This window comes from Hirundo rustica, chromosome 8, assembly GCF_015227805.2.
Source record: "Hirundo rustica isolate bHirRus1 chromosome 8, bHirRus1.pri.v3, whole genome shotgun sequence".
Taxonomy (NCBI): Eukaryota; Metazoa; Chordata; class Aves; order Passeriformes; family Hirundinidae; genus Hirundo; species Hirundo rustica.
In genome coordinates, this window is record NC_053457.1 from 5,802,373 (window position 1) to 5,821,028 (window position 18,656).

At 38.9% G+C, this 18,656-nt stretch overlaps 1 protein-coding gene across 1 annotated transcript in view; it reads right to left on the bottom strand.

Moving 5' to 3' along the window:
• The window catches only part of REEP3 (receptor accessory protein 3), a 38,039-nt gene that overhangs the window by 12,595 nt on the left and 6,788 nt on the right, over positions 1-18,656 (bottom strand). The window contains exons 2-5 of the mRNA XM_040070568.1: positions 7,844-7,916; positions 3,656-3,732; positions 3,041-3,161; positions 1,614-1,727 (exon numbers count right to left, since the gene is read on the bottom strand). Coding sequence (XP_039926502.1) covers positions 1,614-1,727; positions 3,041-3,161; positions 3,656-3,732; positions 7,844-7,916 — 385 coding nt within the window. The remainder of the gene's footprint in view (positions 1-1,613; positions 1,728-3,040; positions 3,162-3,655; positions 3,733-7,843; positions 7,917-18,656) is intronic.

Sequence of the window (18,656 nt, forward strand, 5' to 3'; positions counted from 1 at the left end):
TAACAAGTTCTAACAAATAGAGCAGGCGTCTTGCCAGTCACAGCTGAATAGCAATGAAATCTAAACACAGACATTTCAGAAAAAGTTATTCATTATTTCAGAAGAAAGTGGGAGGAGATATTGGTGTTATTTATTTTACAATATTTCTGTTACACCCTAAAAACTAACAAGGAAATAACCAATCATAGCCGAACATGAGGAACACAAACAAAGCGTAAGAATACTTACAGGTGTTTACTGTAATAAAATTGTAATGGAAAGAATTTGCATTTTAGCATTTAGCAATTAAACTTTTTTTCCCAGTAGAGCACTTTGGGTGTTTGTTTGTTGGGTTTGTTTAAATAACCTATTTTCACTCTGGATACTTTCATTCCTTTGGAGATGCACTCTACCACATTCTAAATTATTTCATGTCTCAAGGCAACATTAAGAATTTGAATAACAAAAAAACCACCCTAGTGATCAAACTTAATCACTTTCTCAGTATTTTAGGCTCATTATGACCATACTTAAAAACAAAAGCTAATAACGCTACCACCCACATGTATCTTTAAAATGAGAGAAAATGAACAAACAAGATATGCATGACTACTTTTCCAAAGCTTTTGGAGGTAGCATGTGAAAATGTAGTTTTTAGAAGTGTCTATTTGTAACGAAGGCAGTGCACAGAGAAGCCCAGACATTTAAGCTAAATGCCAGCTGTACATGCTCAGCTTTGACAGCCAGGGATCTCTACACTGATTTCTGTTATCTGCTGACAGTGTTCAGGTTTTCGATGCTGTTACTATGAGCACAATGGTTCCATTTATTCCCAGGAAGAAATTAATCCTGACTGCCTTAAAATCTGTGATTTCACTTGGACATACACCTTTTCCTCTCTATACTTTGTTTTTTGCGTGTGTTTTTGTTTAAATTACTATTAGGTAAGATGCACATTGTTTAAAGTATATTCCTTTCAGTGATGCACAAACTGATTAGAATCTTACATATAAGCTTGTATTTTGTCTTCCTAGACCCAGAGCCCTCTGAAGATGATGAGTTTTTGTAAGAAAGTAATCTGGGAAAAACGACAGATTACTTAATAATTTAATGGAAACTACATGGCAAAGCAAATGTATGCTAAACACCAATAGGCAGGCTTATGCTTAGTATATTAATTTAATAATTCACTCAGCAAGTTGCAAACAGGTTAATTGTGTCAAGATAATTTTTATCCATGGTAGTAGTCTTTCATGCCTTTATTCATATGTGGCATTACCTCAGGTTGATTGGAGAAAAACAGCAGAAAAGCCAGAAATCCTTTACAAAGTTTGTTTATCAACAAGAAAGCACAACAGAGACAGAAAAGAAACAATGGTCATCTTTATTAAAAGCCGGCACAGAAAACTGAATGGTACCTTTTGAATTAGAGTAAACTGATCCCCATCATCCAAGAAACCATCTTAAACAAACCAACATAGCCTGAGGAGGAGAGGTCTGCAAGCCTTTAATGGTGTCCCAGGTTTTCAACACACTTGCAGAATTTATCTTTTTATATAAGAGTGGTAAATCCTCAGTACAATTACACTGTTCTATATCAAGCTCAAAAGCCATTACTGGAAGCAGAAACTTACCTTTACAGCTGCTGTCACTGCAGCAGTTGCTGCCAAATTCAACCCTTGCCTTCCAAAATTCACCATGGTCTCATAGCCTCTTTCTTTGGCTTGGACGATGTACTCATCAATCTCCTAAAAGAAAACATCGGAATTTTAGAAGGCTCTTCATAAGAGAGGAGAGTTATCCCACAATATTATTTTTCCATCAGTAAGGAAGACAGAAGAAATAATTAAGAAAATATTTAATGGGATATATCTTTGTATACAGATGTTTCATTCAGTACAACTCCCTCATTTAAAAAAAAGTGATTATATGTGGTCAAACAACAAGATAAGGCAGATCACTTTTGTACAGCTCAGAAACATTGCAACAAGCTCCTTACAGAGAGTAAGCTTAACCTGTTGGACAGAAGTTTTTCAAGAAATAACATGCATTTCAAGAAATAACATCATCAAACATGAAGAAGTCAGCGAGCTCCCTAGCAAGGCAGAGCCGACTTACAAAGACCTTCCAAAGCCACGGCTTTGAAATAGTTCAGTACCAAGGACAATACGTGACATTTATCTCCAGCTCTAGTAAATGCCTGGAGATGAAGATAAAGTCTGCAAGGTACTTCCCAACAGCTTGCAGACTACGGGGAAGTATCCCTTCAGCTTACAAAGCTGCACGTTGTTTATGCACAGCCTTCAGAAGGGCAAGATGACCTTACTGTTCCGGTCGGTGGCGATCTTGTCAGCGACCTGCTTTGCCTAATAAAGGCCAAGCCTGGCACTGACCTTCAGGAATGCGATTTTCTGTAGTCTGAGGTTTCTCAGTCTTCACACCTTTGCTAATTGCTCTTTCCACACACCCAAACAGGATGCTGAAAAAGAGCTAAGCAGAGCTGTGTCCCTGACATACTTTGACTAAAGCTAATCATCTTCTAGCTATTTTTATGTTTGGGTATTTACTGTTGCAGACTGGTCAGCCCTTAAAACTCAGTAATAAGTCACTCCTTTTATCTTGTCAGTTTGCAAACCAAGAAACGTTCCCGATGTCAATCATCCTGATAAGTGCTATTCCTAGCTTATGTTAGGAAAAAAAATGTTAACATTAACAGCTTTTAGTAAAGCTGCGTTCATACTTCTGCACTACTGCACGCACGCTTGCAACAGAAAGTCGAGCTGCATCACTTGCACTCAGCTGGGCTCCTCAGAGTGCATCAAGCAGAGCAGGGAACACCAAGCTCTCTTGTCCTTAGCAAGCAGGACATTGTCTCAGGCAAGCTAAACAGAACTACAGACACGGAGAGTCACGTTCTTTTGCCTCTGCTAGTCCAAATTCGTGCTGCCTGGCAAGACAGTAACAAGCTGCTCTGCTTTTATAGTGTATCCAGCAACAGCTTTTATTTCAGCATATGGTGTTTCCATATTAGGCACTAAAAGTCTGAGAAGTTATTTCTTACCCTTTCTTTAGAAGAAAGCAGTGGGTGGAGGAATTTTCTGTAGATTAAACTTGCCCCTCTAGTATATGGGGAAAGGAGCCAGATAACAAAAGCTATCTTCAGTTCATAGTACAGTGGAAACCTACAGACAAGTTAAAGGTTGCACAAAATCAACAACTGCAGTAAGAAAATGCATAGTAAATTATCATTATGAAGAGACCTTTTCAAAAACCACAATTGTATTAGTTTATAGGATTCTTCAAATACAAGAAGTTACATTAGACAAAAACTGAGTTATGGATTTATGGACTACTGTCATTTAAGAAATGAAAACAGCTAATATACTTGCTTTTCATTATATATTCCTGCACAGAGAAATTCTAGGCCATCCTTTAAAGAGTTCCATTCCCCTATTCAGTTTCTACAGGGAAGCTGGAATGTTCTAGTCTCTACTTCAAGTGGCAGTGTACAGCATGCCTGAAAACAGATGCTGTTCATCTATGCATCAAGATCCTTTCCTGTAAAAAGTGCTACTCAACAAGCACAACTTCTTTATACAAAATACATCAGTACAAATCAAAAAACATCAGAAACAAATATAGTTTCCTCTAGAGTTCATAAAAAGCAGGGTCTTACCAGGAGATTGTTAGATCAGTTATTGTTTCAGTAACTGTGTAAAGAGCAAACACAATCCAGTACATCATCCAGCGAACCTGAAAAGTAAAATACCATCCTCACTAAGAGCTTTGGTCTCACCTTTACTATACACAGTACAGTTTGTTCAGAGCTGTCAAAGCAAGACATTCAACAGTATCTCAGTCTTCATAAACCAGGTTTCAGGTGCAATGACCAGGGGAAGATCCTGAAAGATTTCTGTTCATAAGGAGAATTGGTGGCAGCTACAACAAGCTCGGTGAAATGGCTGTGTCACCAGGGCCACAGCCTCACCTGTTTCACAGATTTGATTCTGTCTCTACAAAGCTTTAATGATATGAAAAAAAAAAAAAAAAAAAAAAAGTGCAGAATTGGTAGATTATTCTAAATATGAAGAGCAATTCCCACCGTAACATAAAGGATATTTCATTCTCTTCCACACTCAACCATATGTTCATACTATGCATACAAAAGTCAGCAGTAGTGAAGCAGCCCTTGCTTTCATTTCACAGTTTGTGCTATTCAGCTCTACACTGCCATTAAGTTCCACGTGCGTGACTACTGCTATGGTGTTAACACTGAGGCAAGGCAACATTAAAAGCAATTTCATGGAGATTTTAATTCTGTTTATATGCCAAGAACTACAAAATTCTTGTTAATAAAAAAGCTCACATGCTAATGGCTTCAGGGGTTCACAGTTACAAACCTTTTTTTGTTTAAGGTTTACACTATATGTCATTGCTTTGAAATAAGACAACATTCTTAAAATAGGAGAGTTTGCTTTATAACAGTTAAGGGAATCGCTCATTTTTCTTGAGCATTTGTTCAAATTTGGTTGCCTAAGCTGATTACATCTTTCAGAATAAATACTACAGAGTTCCCGTGCATTTGTCTTCCCTAAGCTATCATATGCCAAATGCAATGTATTTCCAAAATGGGTCACTGCAAACCACCACTGGTTATTTGTACAAACTGAACATTCACGTGTTCTTTAAATTCCTAGAAAAAAAGCCCTACAACAACACAAAACCATTTAAAAACAAACAAAAAACCCAAACCCCGCAACCAGCAAAGAATAAACCGCCACAATTGTTAAGAGACTACTTTGAGCCCTAAATTCATGGTACTCTCTTTCAAAGGGAGGACATATATATATATACACACACACACACACTCCTCCCTTTGAAGGTGTAGATACATACATATATATACCTTCCCACAGAGGATGTGGCTCAGATTTAATCTTCACTTTTAAAACAAATCTTTTTTGAAGTGGACTTAAATAACGACTCAAAACCTAATGATACACTGCTGCCTATTTCATGGATGTGCACTATAGTTTAAAACCACTTCCTCTGTCAGAACCTGAGACCCATTTATCTTAAATGCTTTTCTGTGGTTCAGTTTGAAAAGAAACTCAGTCATGTGATAACATTCTTCACTTCAACCTCTCAGAGGATTTAGATATTTTAGGCTTAGAATAAACGAAGACAAAAGTACACAATAGCTGAAGTCATTGCTGACAGGCCATGTGATATTTAGACTGGTGACCCTTCCATGAACCAGAGTCAACACCTGAATGAAAACAGCATTAAATCTAACCTTGCCCCATCGACTCAAGCATAATGCAATGCAATTTTTAAGATGCCATGCAAGACTATTTTTCTCCAATATAATTTATCCAGGCTGTTCTTTAATCAACATCTATTTATCCAATTAAGAACAAGAGTAGAAGTGGAATTTCTCCTGGGCTGCTAGAAACAGTAAAAAACACCCTGCAGAAGGGCACATGAGACCTGCCAGGAGTCCTGCTGAGGACTGGGCAAAGATTCTATAAAACACAAATCATATTCTAGTACAACTAGAGTGCAGTAGGTACCACAAGTATCCTTGACAAATGAACCTGAGTGACTTAGAGGGGTTTTCATACCAGAAAAAAAGGACACGAAAAATTGAAGGTCATATTTCACACTACCTGAAACGCTATCATCTACTTTAAGTAACAGAAGCTTCGATTGAGTTTTACTTTTCACGTTAGAAGAGTGATTACAGGGTTGTTTTGTTGAGGGGTTTTTCCTGGCATCCAAGTGTTCAGCTCATCTTTGTTGGCTCTGGTTGAAGCACATTCTTTCAGGCCAGGATTTTAAAGCCAGGATTTGAAAAGGCTGGTCTGTTCAGACTTACAAACTACAGTTCAGATGCTTCTTTCAAGCGCTTTGGTGCAATACAGTGAAACAACGTCTCAAATAGCTCAGTCAACTCCATTAAACCAGGCTAATTACAAGAACAAATAGATCTCCTCAAAGGCACAGATTCTAATTTTTAGCATTGAAGTTCATAAGTCTTTTAAATTACTGTAATCAGCACACCTTTCCCCCTCTCAGAAATAATCTTTGACCAATTCGCTGCATCATGACCTACACAACAAGTTAAGATGTCTATTCTTTTTGTTTGGTTGGTTTTTAGTGGTGGAAGTAGTGGCTGAGTAAAATATTTTACTGTTGCAAAGCTCTTACCATTTCAGCAACAAACACAGATGGCTCCTGAGCCACACAAAACCCTGGAAAGGAAGTTGTGCTTGAGCCATTACATGAGTGGCAGCAGACCTGTGCCATTTGGAAAACTGTATTTAAATCTAAACCCTTTACTGGGAAAGAAAATGACAGCCATGGATCATCCCTAAGATCTATCTGGACAGCCAACACAAGCAGCAATGGAGAGATCATTCACTGATGAATCATTGTCATGCCCTGCTAATGAAAAAGTCACTGTGATGTGTCTTACTCATCTTGGCCCCATGGATATTTTGTATGTGACTGCAAGTTCTGGGACTGTTCAAAGACCACAGGTTCACACTGAAAGAGCTGAAAAAAATATAATCCCAGGCCCTGCTAGCAACGATCCTGTGTAAGGATGCCCAAGAAAGTTAGGTCATAGCTAACTGGACAAAGGAGGTGAGAAAAATATCTCAGCATTCTAAAATAGTACTTTTCTTTTTCCAGAAAACATGGCGCAAGAGGCAATGGTAGCCTCTTAAATTAAAGTGATTTCCTTCACTTTGGTTGGAAACTGCTATGCCCTACTTAGCCTGTGGATCAGTTTTGAAGGAGCAGGGAGGAAAATCAGATTACAAATTCCTTGCATTATAGACTCTCCTGACAGAGAAATGCAAGCATGAGACAGAGAAAATTCTCCTCTTCGTTTTGATGATTGTTTTTCTCCCATGAGTTTAGCTCTGGCAGGCACCAGCTCTGTCTCACAAATAAGCCCTAATCAGCTTGTACACAGAAATCAGAAGTACAAATACGATGTCCTTTGAGGCCTTTATAGGGTGATCAAACTAAATTAAGACACTCAAGGGGAGGAACAACAGACTGATGGCCCTGACCCCACCCTGAGTCAGGCAGCCAAGTTAAGATTCAGGGCAGGTTAGCTGCTGAAACCAAGTCAGGCTGCCTCTTAAAAGTAGCTCAGTGACTAAAGCTCCTTGTGACTGGTTAACATTCTCGTGATTATTATCATTGCTCACACTGACAAGTAAATAATTTAACAACTTAATTAAAAACCGAAGTAACTAGAATTGTTTTTCTACATCTTCTCTTCTGTCTGTTCTGCTTTTTTTCTCCACACCATCCTAACAAAATCTTTTCCTTCCCTGGTTACATTTTTTCTCCTCTTTGAGGAACAACAGATTAACAACAGCTACCCTTTTCTTAGGTAGATTTGAGTCCCCTATTGAGCTCCAGACAATGATACTAAGCTCTTCTAGTGGTCACTGTGAATCAGTTTGTCAATATTTACACTTGAGATGTTGGCAGAATTAGGAAACTTTTATTCTACCCCTAAAGGTGCCTAAAGGTGCATTATTTCTTGCACTTGGCTGAAATGAAACCAAGACTTTAAGGTTTACATTAAAAATACTCTTTAAAAAATCTATATACAGCACAGTGTGTTGAGCATGTTTCAGAATAAAACTATGCAAAGTAGGAGATACTGTAATTTTAGCCTTCCAAACAAAATCATAGGATTACCACTAGGTTCACACAAGTGTTTTACCTAACAGTAAAACAGTCAATTCAAGCTTTCACATGATTTATTACACTATGAAGACATCACAGGTCTATGCCAGCAGAGGCATCTAATTAAACAACGAAAATGAAAGACACTTACATATTCCTTCACATTTTTTGTCTTCACAGCTTTGTACGAGTAATATGCAGGATACAGCATCCCAAACACCAACCTATTGGAAAACAGAAAGAGCTTTCAGGATCTGTTACACCATATATGACAGAACAGTGACAATACATCACTAGAACAATGCAGCCATTCTAATACAAAAAATCCTATTCTCTAGGAAAAGAAAAAAATCAAAAATCAGTGTTATATGTTTCTTGGAGGAAGTTTCATGATAGGCAAAACTAGAGCAACATGAACAGAAAAGGGTGTATGCCCTAAAAGATAACAAACTGCTTTGTAAGGCTGCTTCTAATAGATAATGTAAAGACAGTTCTGGTTCATTTACAAGGAAAACCAGTCCTGCAGCCTGTCCACACCAGAAGATAGCGCTGGCAGTGCTATCACACTTGAAGAACCTCTGAACCTATCAGTAGTTTATCACAATCATCTGCTTTTATCAGATTACCAGAAGTTAATTTCCAAAAGAATTTTATGACAACGCTGCCTTACAAAATGTCACCTCCTTTTGCTAGAACTCTGCAACAGCAGCATTTAGAAATGGAGGAAAAGCAGGAATTAAACCACTTTTGCTCAGACAGCCAACTGCTGCTGAAATTCATCAAAAGCAATGTGCAGAGCACGGTGAGAGGATGCCAAGCAATCCATGCTGAGAGCAGGGTCAGAACAAAGATCTGCTTTCACTCAACTTTGTTACAACGTGGTATTCTCTAGTACAAGTCTTGGCCATAGACTAGAACAGTTCTTTATCAAAAATGGAACAGCAGTAGTTACCATTTCCTCAATAAATGCAGGAGCTCCATATTTCTATTCCACTGTGGGAAATAAGAAAAGCCTTACAGAATAATGATCTTTTTAAGCTTTGCTAAATCCTGTTCACTTCTGTTCACCAAAAAAGCACTCTGGGAAGAGTTCAGCTGCAGGCTGGATGGCTGGAGAGGGGTTGATGGTCCCCTGGTGCACGAGGCAGTGGTTGGGTGGGGAGATACATGGACACCACTGGATCAGAGCTGACTGGGTACAGGGATGTGTCAGCAGCGACACCACAGCGGCAGGCAGCCAGTGCTGCTGGTTTCCATTAAGTTTCGGGTGTAAAAAGGCTTGTTACAATAAAGATCATCTTCAGAGCAAGCAAGAAAGTCTGTGTGCTTCTGTTCCCCATTGCTAGGTTTCAGAATAAATACAGAACAATAAAAAAATCGACTTGACTATAAGTGTAGCTCTTTCATAAAACAGGACAAGATTTGAACAAAGCTTCTGGGCCTCATGTGCAATCCTGGCATGCATGAGGCCCTTACACATCCAACAGAGCTGTTAACAGCTGATACTGCAGAGGAGCCAAAGGGCACTTCAGGCAGGTCTCCACAAGATGAGATCCCTCTGGAGGGGGAAGGGACCTCACTGCAGATCACTCACACCACTGTCACACCTGGATCTGGGCGTCCAGCATTCCACAGTTCATGTCACACTGAAGGAAACAGAAGATAGACTCTGCAGCTCTTGAACACAGGATAGACAAGCTGCTGCTCCACTGGAGCAAAGCTTACCTACACTTAAGATGTTGAAAGGCCTTTTGAGAGAGTCTAGACTACCTGAATTCCAGCTCAGCATATCGACCTCTAGAAGCCTATCCAAATACAGCTCTGCTGCAATCCTCACACCTTTTAACCTAAGGCCAAGAAAAGCAACTGTAAAAAAAAAACCCAAAAAACAACAACCCTGAATGGTTTAATTCCCAGTTATGACAAAAGCCTGAGAACACAAGTTAAAAATCTCTCTTCACCCAAATAACATGAGATCCAGCAACAGAATGAATATGAGACCAGACACCTTTCATTTTGTTGATATTCTGTAGAAAACAGCTCTTCCTCTGATTTCTGTCTCTGTGGAAAATACCATTCAGTAACACACCAGCTCTAATGTCTCTCACCTTCCCTTGTTCTTGCTGAAATGATAAACATTAAGTATCAGAGATAAGAATAGCTTTTGTTAATCCTTTACCCCATAAACCAGACTTTATAAGGGTGGAAATTATTCATCCAAAGAGAAGATACAAGAAGAGGTTCCTGAACACAATAACCATCACCAACTGTCTGACATACATAATAACTCCACCAGCTACTGGTCAACTATGCACCTCTCCCTAATTCTAAAAATACCACTCCAAAGTTATTTAAATAACTATTAGTACCCTGCTCATGTAAGTGTCTTGCAATGAAGCATATGAAAAGGAAACAGCTTGAATCTTTTACTTTACAGATTTTTCAGCTGCACTTTTCCACTCACTTTACTGTCAGGTAACATCACTTCTATAAAGAAAAAAAAAACAACATTTTTTTAAATTTAAACAGCAATTTATGTTCTGAACATATCATTCTCAAACTGCTATAAACATGAACTGTGACAAAACAAAACTTTGAGAACACTTCTTCAGAAATAACTTATCTAGCTTATTACAGCAACAGCAAGACAACCATAAAACTAAAGATGACCTCAAGTTAAATAAGAACACTAGCATAAGATAAACACAATAAAGGTAGCTAGCTTTTCCCATCTAGAATAACCTGTTACTCAATACTAGTCAAATCAGGTGTTTAAAACAATACCTATTTTAGTAACCACTTTTTCTTTTCTTTTCTTAATTTTTCTAGAAATCACTTTAAAACCATGGAGTGCAGCACAGTTAACATCACAATATACCATTATTATGTTATTCTATAACATTGTTACTAATTATATTATATATACACCAATATATAATAATTTAATAGTGTTTTCAATGCTGCTGTAAAATGGAAGTGTTAGGAAAACTTCTGTTTGTTCACTAGGAGTGGGTAGATAGGATCAAAACAAAACATCAGCACATTTAGTCAGTAATAACAGGAACCAGTACTGCAAAGTTTTTATCTCCTTACAGCCATAGCTGACATCAAAAGAGTGGCATGATGCTGCTGCCAACTCTGGCACCACGATCTCCTCCACACAGGCAAAGTCCCCTAACTTTAGTTAAACCTATAAAGCAATTTTACAGTCCAAAAGCCAACTTGTCAACAGTGAGTGTAGCTGAAGGCCAGCAGATTCCCTTTTACCTTCCATCTAAGCATGACAGATCTGCATCCTGGCAAAAGAGAGATCAGTGCAGCTGACTGAGGCAGAAACACCTGGAACAGGAGCCGCAGGGAGCCTGGGCACACAGAGGGCTACAAAAGCCCCACACGTTCCAGTCCTTTCCCTCTTTGGATCCACACCTCCACAAAGCTCAAAGCTGCCAGCAACACTTACAGCTACACACTAAAAGCACAGCCATCCTTCGGTATTTCTACAGTAACCATACAACTACTTTAAGGATGTTCCCAATTATTCTATGGCTTTTCAAATTTAAAAGCTCGAGTGTTATTCCTAAAAGTGTGGTTTGTATTTCACGCTGAATATTAGCATGCTGCACAAATGTAGCAGACAAAAACAAAGGCAGTTTCCACAGATGGAAACAGATTTTAGCTGAATGTGACATCATTTACTTTATATTACTACTAGTAGATACATGGATAATCCTGCTTACCAATGTAATTTTACTGCCAGTTGTAAGCCCAGCTATTTCAGGTTTTCAGCTGGACTCAGTAGCTACCATAGCATTCCATTTTTGGTACAGCCACCTCCTCTACAGACATTTTGCTCATGTAAAGGGAAATGTTTCTCAAATATATTAGGAGATTAAAATAAAAATACAAAGAAAGAAGTCTCAAAGAGCCTTTAAATCTGGATAAAACTGTATTTATATATCCATATAGCTTTATTTTTAAAAAAGCCAACCTACTGTCTGTATTACCACATTTTTAATAGCTTCAAAATTAATAATTGTTTGAAAGGCTCATTTATGAAGCAAAGCAACCGAGTTTGCATCCCACTGATAATTGAAAAATCAGTCATCTGTACACATGTTGCTCTGGCACTGAGCACATTTGACCTGGACAGTAAACAACTCTAAAGCCACAGTTTCAAAAAAAATATTAAAAATTAAAGAAACTCAGACAGAAATAAATGCCACTACAGAACTCAAAAGCGCATCCAGACTCCTCAAACACTAGGCCATTAACAACAATGCATTTAAGGGTTCATTCTGTTCACATTGCCGAAGTGTTGCCCAAAGCACAGAACAGTGTTCGGCACTTAATTCTTTCGTTCCTCCAAAATCCCAAAAGGGAACACTCTCTGTTCCTTACCTAACAGCTAAAGCAATCCAGGAATCTCTTTGAGTATGAGATGCTTTCTCATACTCATTCCCTTTCCTTAAAAATTTTGTAATAGGGTGACACCCATTTGTCCACTCACTTAAAGGCTGAGGATCTCCACAGACTGATATAGGGCCAAACACTCTGTGCATTTATAGTAAGAATATGAGTGGCAGGCTGGAGAATAAAAGAACCCTCCGTGCCTCCACAAAACCATGGAGCTGAATATAAAGGCCTGATACCCTGCCTTGCTTTGCTGACCATGCCCAGCTCCCCTTCCCAATACTAAGTGTTTCCCAGGTATGTTAGGAGCAGCTTCCATCCCTGTCATAAACATGACACAAGCTTTTTCTAAGAGCTGGTCAGACAACATGGAAATGCCAGAAGTAATGTAGGCAACACTGTACTATCTATGCAGAAACTAGGGCTGGTGGTGGTAACACAATCTTCCTTCTAGATGAACTATAATTACTATTCCACCTATGGTTAGCAAGTTTAGCCTAAGCAAGATTTCATTTGAAAGGAAGTTTGCTGAAGAAAACTAAACAGCAGAATGAAATTCTAAAGAACAATGCTTGAATCTGTGGCTGGCTGTTCTTTGCTGTAAAAAAGGCAAACAGAGCCATATGCCTTAACAATGGGATTTCAGTCAGCACACACTAGAAAAGCAGAAACATTTTTGCTTAGGTTATACACTGCTCATATACTTTCAAGCCACTCCCATCAAAGATCAGCAGTTTGGATTTTTCTCTCCTTTTTTTTTTGCTACCAAGCAATGAGGTTACAGTTATGGAATAAGTTCTAGCTGGATGCACCTCAGTGGCACTCTCAAGCTTGAAATAAGGCATAAGGAGTATATGGACTAATCCTATTCAGGGGAAAAAGCCAAACACCCTGCCTGTGTTGGGCTGAGCCAGGCTGGACACCAGGTGCCCACTAAAGCCTTTCTGTCACTCCCCTCCAAAAACAAAAAGCTCAAAGGCCGTGGGGAGAGGTAAGGACAGGGATCACTCACCAGGTACTGTCATAGGCAATTATCAACTCTGTTTGGGTAATTTGATTGTTAATCTATTACCAATCGAATCAGAGTAGGATAATGAGAAATAAGAGTAAAACCTTGACACACAAACCCAATACACTGCCAATAAAGCAAGACTTAAGTCATGCTTTACCCCTCCCCGAGTGCTACAGCTAGGTAGTGATTTCTAGACTAAGCCAGCTACGGTTCATGAGTCCAGACAAACAAAAGCTTGCTCTGGCATTTTTGTCCCGAATGATTTTGAAAAGCACTACACTAAACAAAGTCCTTCTGTCTAGCACCTGACCGAATTTAGTTCCATTTTGCTATTCAGATACACAAAACTAAACACACAATCTACAGTAAAACACTACATATTCAAGTAACTACACAAACTAAGCTTTGGCCAAAATGCTAGTCTGCTACAGGGACAGGAAACATGAGGATCAGCTCCTGAACCCCACAAGAAATTGTATCTTAACTTTTTATTCCAACCCCCCTGCCTCGGGCAAGGAGCAGGAGAAAATCACATAAATCCTATTAAAAGAACATGCCTGCTAACAGAAACGAGCTTTAAATTCAGCAATTCCTTTAGCAGATTACACTTACCAAAATGCAGGAATGCAATCAGAAACAGGTCTGTTAAAATCTTCATAGCATTCTTATGACCAGAATATAAGAGCCAGAGAAAATGTCTTAACAGTTAAAGAAAATACCCAGAAGCACTGACAGATCTGAACAAAGCACATTCTTGAACAGAGCAAGGCAGCTATTAACTTTCCAACTTAGAAAGCTGGAATTCTCCAAAGCAACTGCCAGATTCTTCCAAAGCACAGCATAATACAATAATGCACTTAACTCAAGCAGTCAGAAACCACCTTAGAATTTTAAAAGGAAAAGTGACATCCCTGCTGATTCCTTCAAAACGTGTGACTTTTCTGTGCCAGGAACTTCTATTTAATGGGTCCCAAGTCTAACAAGTGCAAGCAGTCTGACAGGAGACAATCAAGCCTTTCTTCCAAGACAGATCTCTAGGCTCTGTTACAAGTGTCCTACCCGCTCATGTTTATGGACTAATTATTGATCTACCTCAAATTGGGGAACCTGTTGCCATACAACTCTTCAAGTTGTCTCAATATGGAAATATCGCTGTCTGAACCTTGAAGGAAGTCTAAAAAGAGCACAACAGAAAACTTTGAGAAAACTCTCTCCCATAAGGGATGTTCTGCGCTGGAATCTGTGTGCAGGGGCTGATGTGGGCTCTAACAGCCCTCTCTCAGGGGCCTGTGGCAGTCTGGAACAGGGGACTGCTGAAAAACAACTCCTGAAGCAAAATTCAGGCTACCCTCTCTAATGAGTCAGCCTGGAAACTCTTTCACATGGTCAAGCTGCATGAGTGTTCTAACACAGTTCTCCCAGTCACCCTTCTCATGAGTAGACAGGGCATTACAGGTACACGAAACCCGTGAATCAACTCACCTCCCATTCACACACAGATCCTGTACAGTACAGAGGTACTTGGGGAGAAGCCATTTGCGTATCATTCTAACTCAAAGAATCTGCACCTGTGCCTGGAGATAGTGCCCAAAACTTGTGTCCACAAGTGAGCAATTTTTCTTGTGCTGTTGGAGAGCCCAGGCATAACTTTAACACAAGGGCGTAAGTCTGGAGATACCATCACCATGTCATAAAAAAACAAAACAAAAAAATCCCAAAAACCCCACCAGATAACAAATTCTGTTCAAAACAAAGTCAAAAGGCCCAACAAACCCAGTTGTAAAGACAATTTCAAAAAGCTAGTACTGGAAGGCAAATAGAAATAGTTATAAAACCCTTAGTCACTTCTCTGCATGACTACCTACTGACCTCCAGCTTTTATGATACGTGTTTGACTCTGCTGTAACAGCATCCTGCCCATCCTGGCACTCCTTCCTGTTTACAGTCTGCAGGGCAGCCAGGTGAGCTCACACCTTCCAAGCACTCACACCCAGGAACTGAATCCAGACCATCTGTAACACTTCCTCGTGATCAACAGCAAACACTGAATGCCTTCAAACACAGAACAACCCTTACAAGAGAACTTAAACCTCCCACCTAGCTCTTACCTCAAACTCAACAGCAAAATTTCCTCCTTGCTGGAGAAGTATTCATTTTCAAAGCTGCTCACACTTACTTAAATCTCAATTAAGTTATTTTCCTTCAAATACCTGAAATCATCTCCAATTTCTCTGTTGCTAAGACTGCTTACCACTGGAAGCAAAGTTATTCGTGGCCCCATGTCCGCCAGCTGTGGCAGGAGCACAACTGAACACTGAGAAACAGCCAATAATTAGGAATAATTGCAGGTACTTCTCAGACAGCTCTTAAGACAGCCTTGCACATGACTTTGTTCAAAGAAAAAGATGTGTCCTTGTACTGAACTATGCTTTTCTTCTAATGATCAGCAAGGACTGACAGCTGGATTAAGGATGTCAGGAAAAACAAATTGACAAATTGCTGGTTTTAATTTTTTAAAAGAATATCAAACCAAGCCCTGTTTTCAGGAGACATCTTTTATTTTCATTTAGTATGTGCATGAATAAACTTATTTCATAAAGCAGGTGAGCAAGATTAAAAAAATAGCAGTATTGATTTGAAGTTTAAAGATGAAAGCTGAAACCTACATGCATGTTCAAAGAAACTGTCACAAAGTTTACATAATAAAGGTAATTGACAGATGACAGAGAACCACACTTACGAGCTTCCCTGCTTTGGAAAAAGTTCTTTACAATTCCTGCTCTTGGAGGTATTACAACCTACATATGCAGTTTTCATGAGCAACATGATCCTCTCCATTTAGGATACTTCTGAGAGCTCCTAAAAGACACGGGTAATTTAATGCAGATGATGTGCTGAACAAGATTAACAGGAACATTACAGATCTAGAATGAGCTGTTTCATTTTGTTATGAGGTTTAAAATTACATATACACTTGTTAGTTTCTTGGCTTCTGTAAATTAAAGTAAAAAACTACCAGCTCTCTTATTTATACTACTTAGTTTTGTGCCTAGTGCCTTCAAAATTACGTTGGAAGCTTCTACAAATTTTTAGGTCTCTATTTCTGTGTAAGAACATGATGTCCTTGATAGCAAGGATACTTAAGAACCCAGAAGACACCTTAAAACACTTTCCATTGCAATCTATATGGTATATTGGAAAATTGTTCATTACAGTAACATCAATAACACAACTTGTGTCAAGTCAGCAGCCACTTCTTCTCAAAGGTTTCTCTGCTCTGTGCCACAGCAAATCTTGAAACAAGGAAAGACAGATGTTTGGAGAATCAAATCTAGCATAAAGAAAACAAAGCAAAGACTCAACTCAGTACTGCCAAGTCCTGCACATTTTCGAACATGCTTAACAGTCTTAAAGCTTCAGCTCTTGGAAATCTCAGAGATCTCAGTCCTGGTGAAATGACCAGCTAACAAGACAAGATAACTCAGTGTTTTAAGTGACAGCAATCTCTTTCACTGCTGTGGAGGGAGGGGGAAAAAAAAAAAATCAAACTGGTTGCCTGAAAGGCTCAAAGGCCAGCTTTTTATTTATTAAAGTTTATTTGGGCATATTGAGCTCTATTACTTTAAATCAAGATGACTCATATGCGAAGCCCACGTATAATAACACACTACAGGCATTAAGTCTCAACTGCAGGAGATGGGGACAAATTCTTTCCAATAAAGTGTTTAAGCATATTTCTTCTATTGTCTCAGCAGCTGTCTAAGGAGAAAGTTTCCTGATGTACCCAATGCTTGAACTGTGGGTTCAGGAATCCCGTATTTTAATATTATTTTCAATATTAGAGGAAACCCAGTTTAGAGTCTCTCTCAAGACTTCGAAGTCATGCCCATTCTCAACTATTTTTTAAATCTAAAGCTTTATTCAGCCTTGACAAGAGGCTACTCCACTGGGGTTCCTCCTTCAGGCTTGGCCATCACTTATGGCCTAGGCTCATTCCCTCTAACACCTCCAAATTCCATAGTCAAAAAAATGTTTCCACTTGGATTCTTACCTTTTCAACTTTGATTTATACCCTACAAAGTCTTCTAGAGACTTGAGCTAATTTCACAACTTAAAATCCACAGCCATTGTTTGCTGCTCTAAGAGTATCTTCTCTATTTTTGAAGTATTAATCAACATCAGAATAACTGGCAATAGGAAACTAACATTTAAAATAGGAGTGGTCCCAAATAAAAATTGCTTTTGCTTATTCCAAGGGAAACCACGTTTTATTTTTGAGCTGTTTGTTAGTATAAGGCTAACCACACTGCAAGTAACCAACCAAATGGGCTGCATTTAAACAAAAAGTGTCCACGCTGCTATAGGTCACACTGTGTGGAATATTAATCTGTCCGGGAAGCTCCAGAGAGAAAAGTGAAGTTCACAACCCAAAGGCTCAGAAAGATCCTACTAAATCGTTACACATTCTCGAACCCCAGGGCGTCATCAGAGACCAGCCTCAGTGTCCTGCCTCTCCCAGAAAAATGCGACAAAAATATCACAACCTGAGCAAAGTGCTAAGTGAAACCATGTAACACCAGCTCTGGAAGTAAAAGTAAGCATGTCCTATCTCTACCCCAAACACTCGGTGGTTTTGCTCTTAATCACCCAAAGTTAGACATTCTAATTTCTTGCCTTAAGGTCCTCGATTTTCAAACCATTCTGGTAATCTTATGACCCAGAAATTTACTTCTGAAGCCTCTTAGAGCATTCAAAACACAAACCTTTCCATTGCACGCAGGAAAAGGCTTCTAAGAACTTGGTATTTGGCAGACGCTGTTGAGGCAGCATCTGGACTTGGTATTCCAAGTACACACTATTGCAATATTTCCCCAATTACACCTGGTACATAGAGAACTCTGAAGAGTCTGTTCGACACCAAGTTCAGACCGACAAGCAGAATCTCTACCAGCCTTATTCATGAAGTTCTATTGGTAACTTAACCTTACTGTCAAAAAATACAATGCTAAAAGATAACTTCCTCCCTTTTGAACCCAAATAATTTGGGTTTTTCTTTAGAGACTAAAGCATTAATTAGTTTGAGGGTTGGGTTTTGCTCTCAAAAACAAATAAAGCACGCTATGCTAATTAAACAAAGAAAAAAAAAAGGAGAGAAGAATGCAGTATGTTTCACTGGTTATATGTAAATGGGCTGAGAAACCAGAAGATACAAAAGAAATGCGTGCCTTTTCAGAAATGTTATTTTCCAAATGCAAATGTAAGATAAATTGCCCAATTCACAATATCCTCCTTATACAAATGTAAAATTCATTTTGTCTCAACCATTCAAGGGTAACTTTTAGACAAGAAAAACTACTCCTCAAAGTTCTATATGTAGAATAGTAAAACCAGCACTTACACTGCAACTACAGCAAATCACTGACTGCGAAAGCAGCCATGTAAAGCACATATTTTATGTTTCTGTGGATCTATTGTCTTCCAAGTGAACTATAAACTGTTCACTGCTGAAAATTTTGAATAGGTCAGCTCCTAAAACATTCTA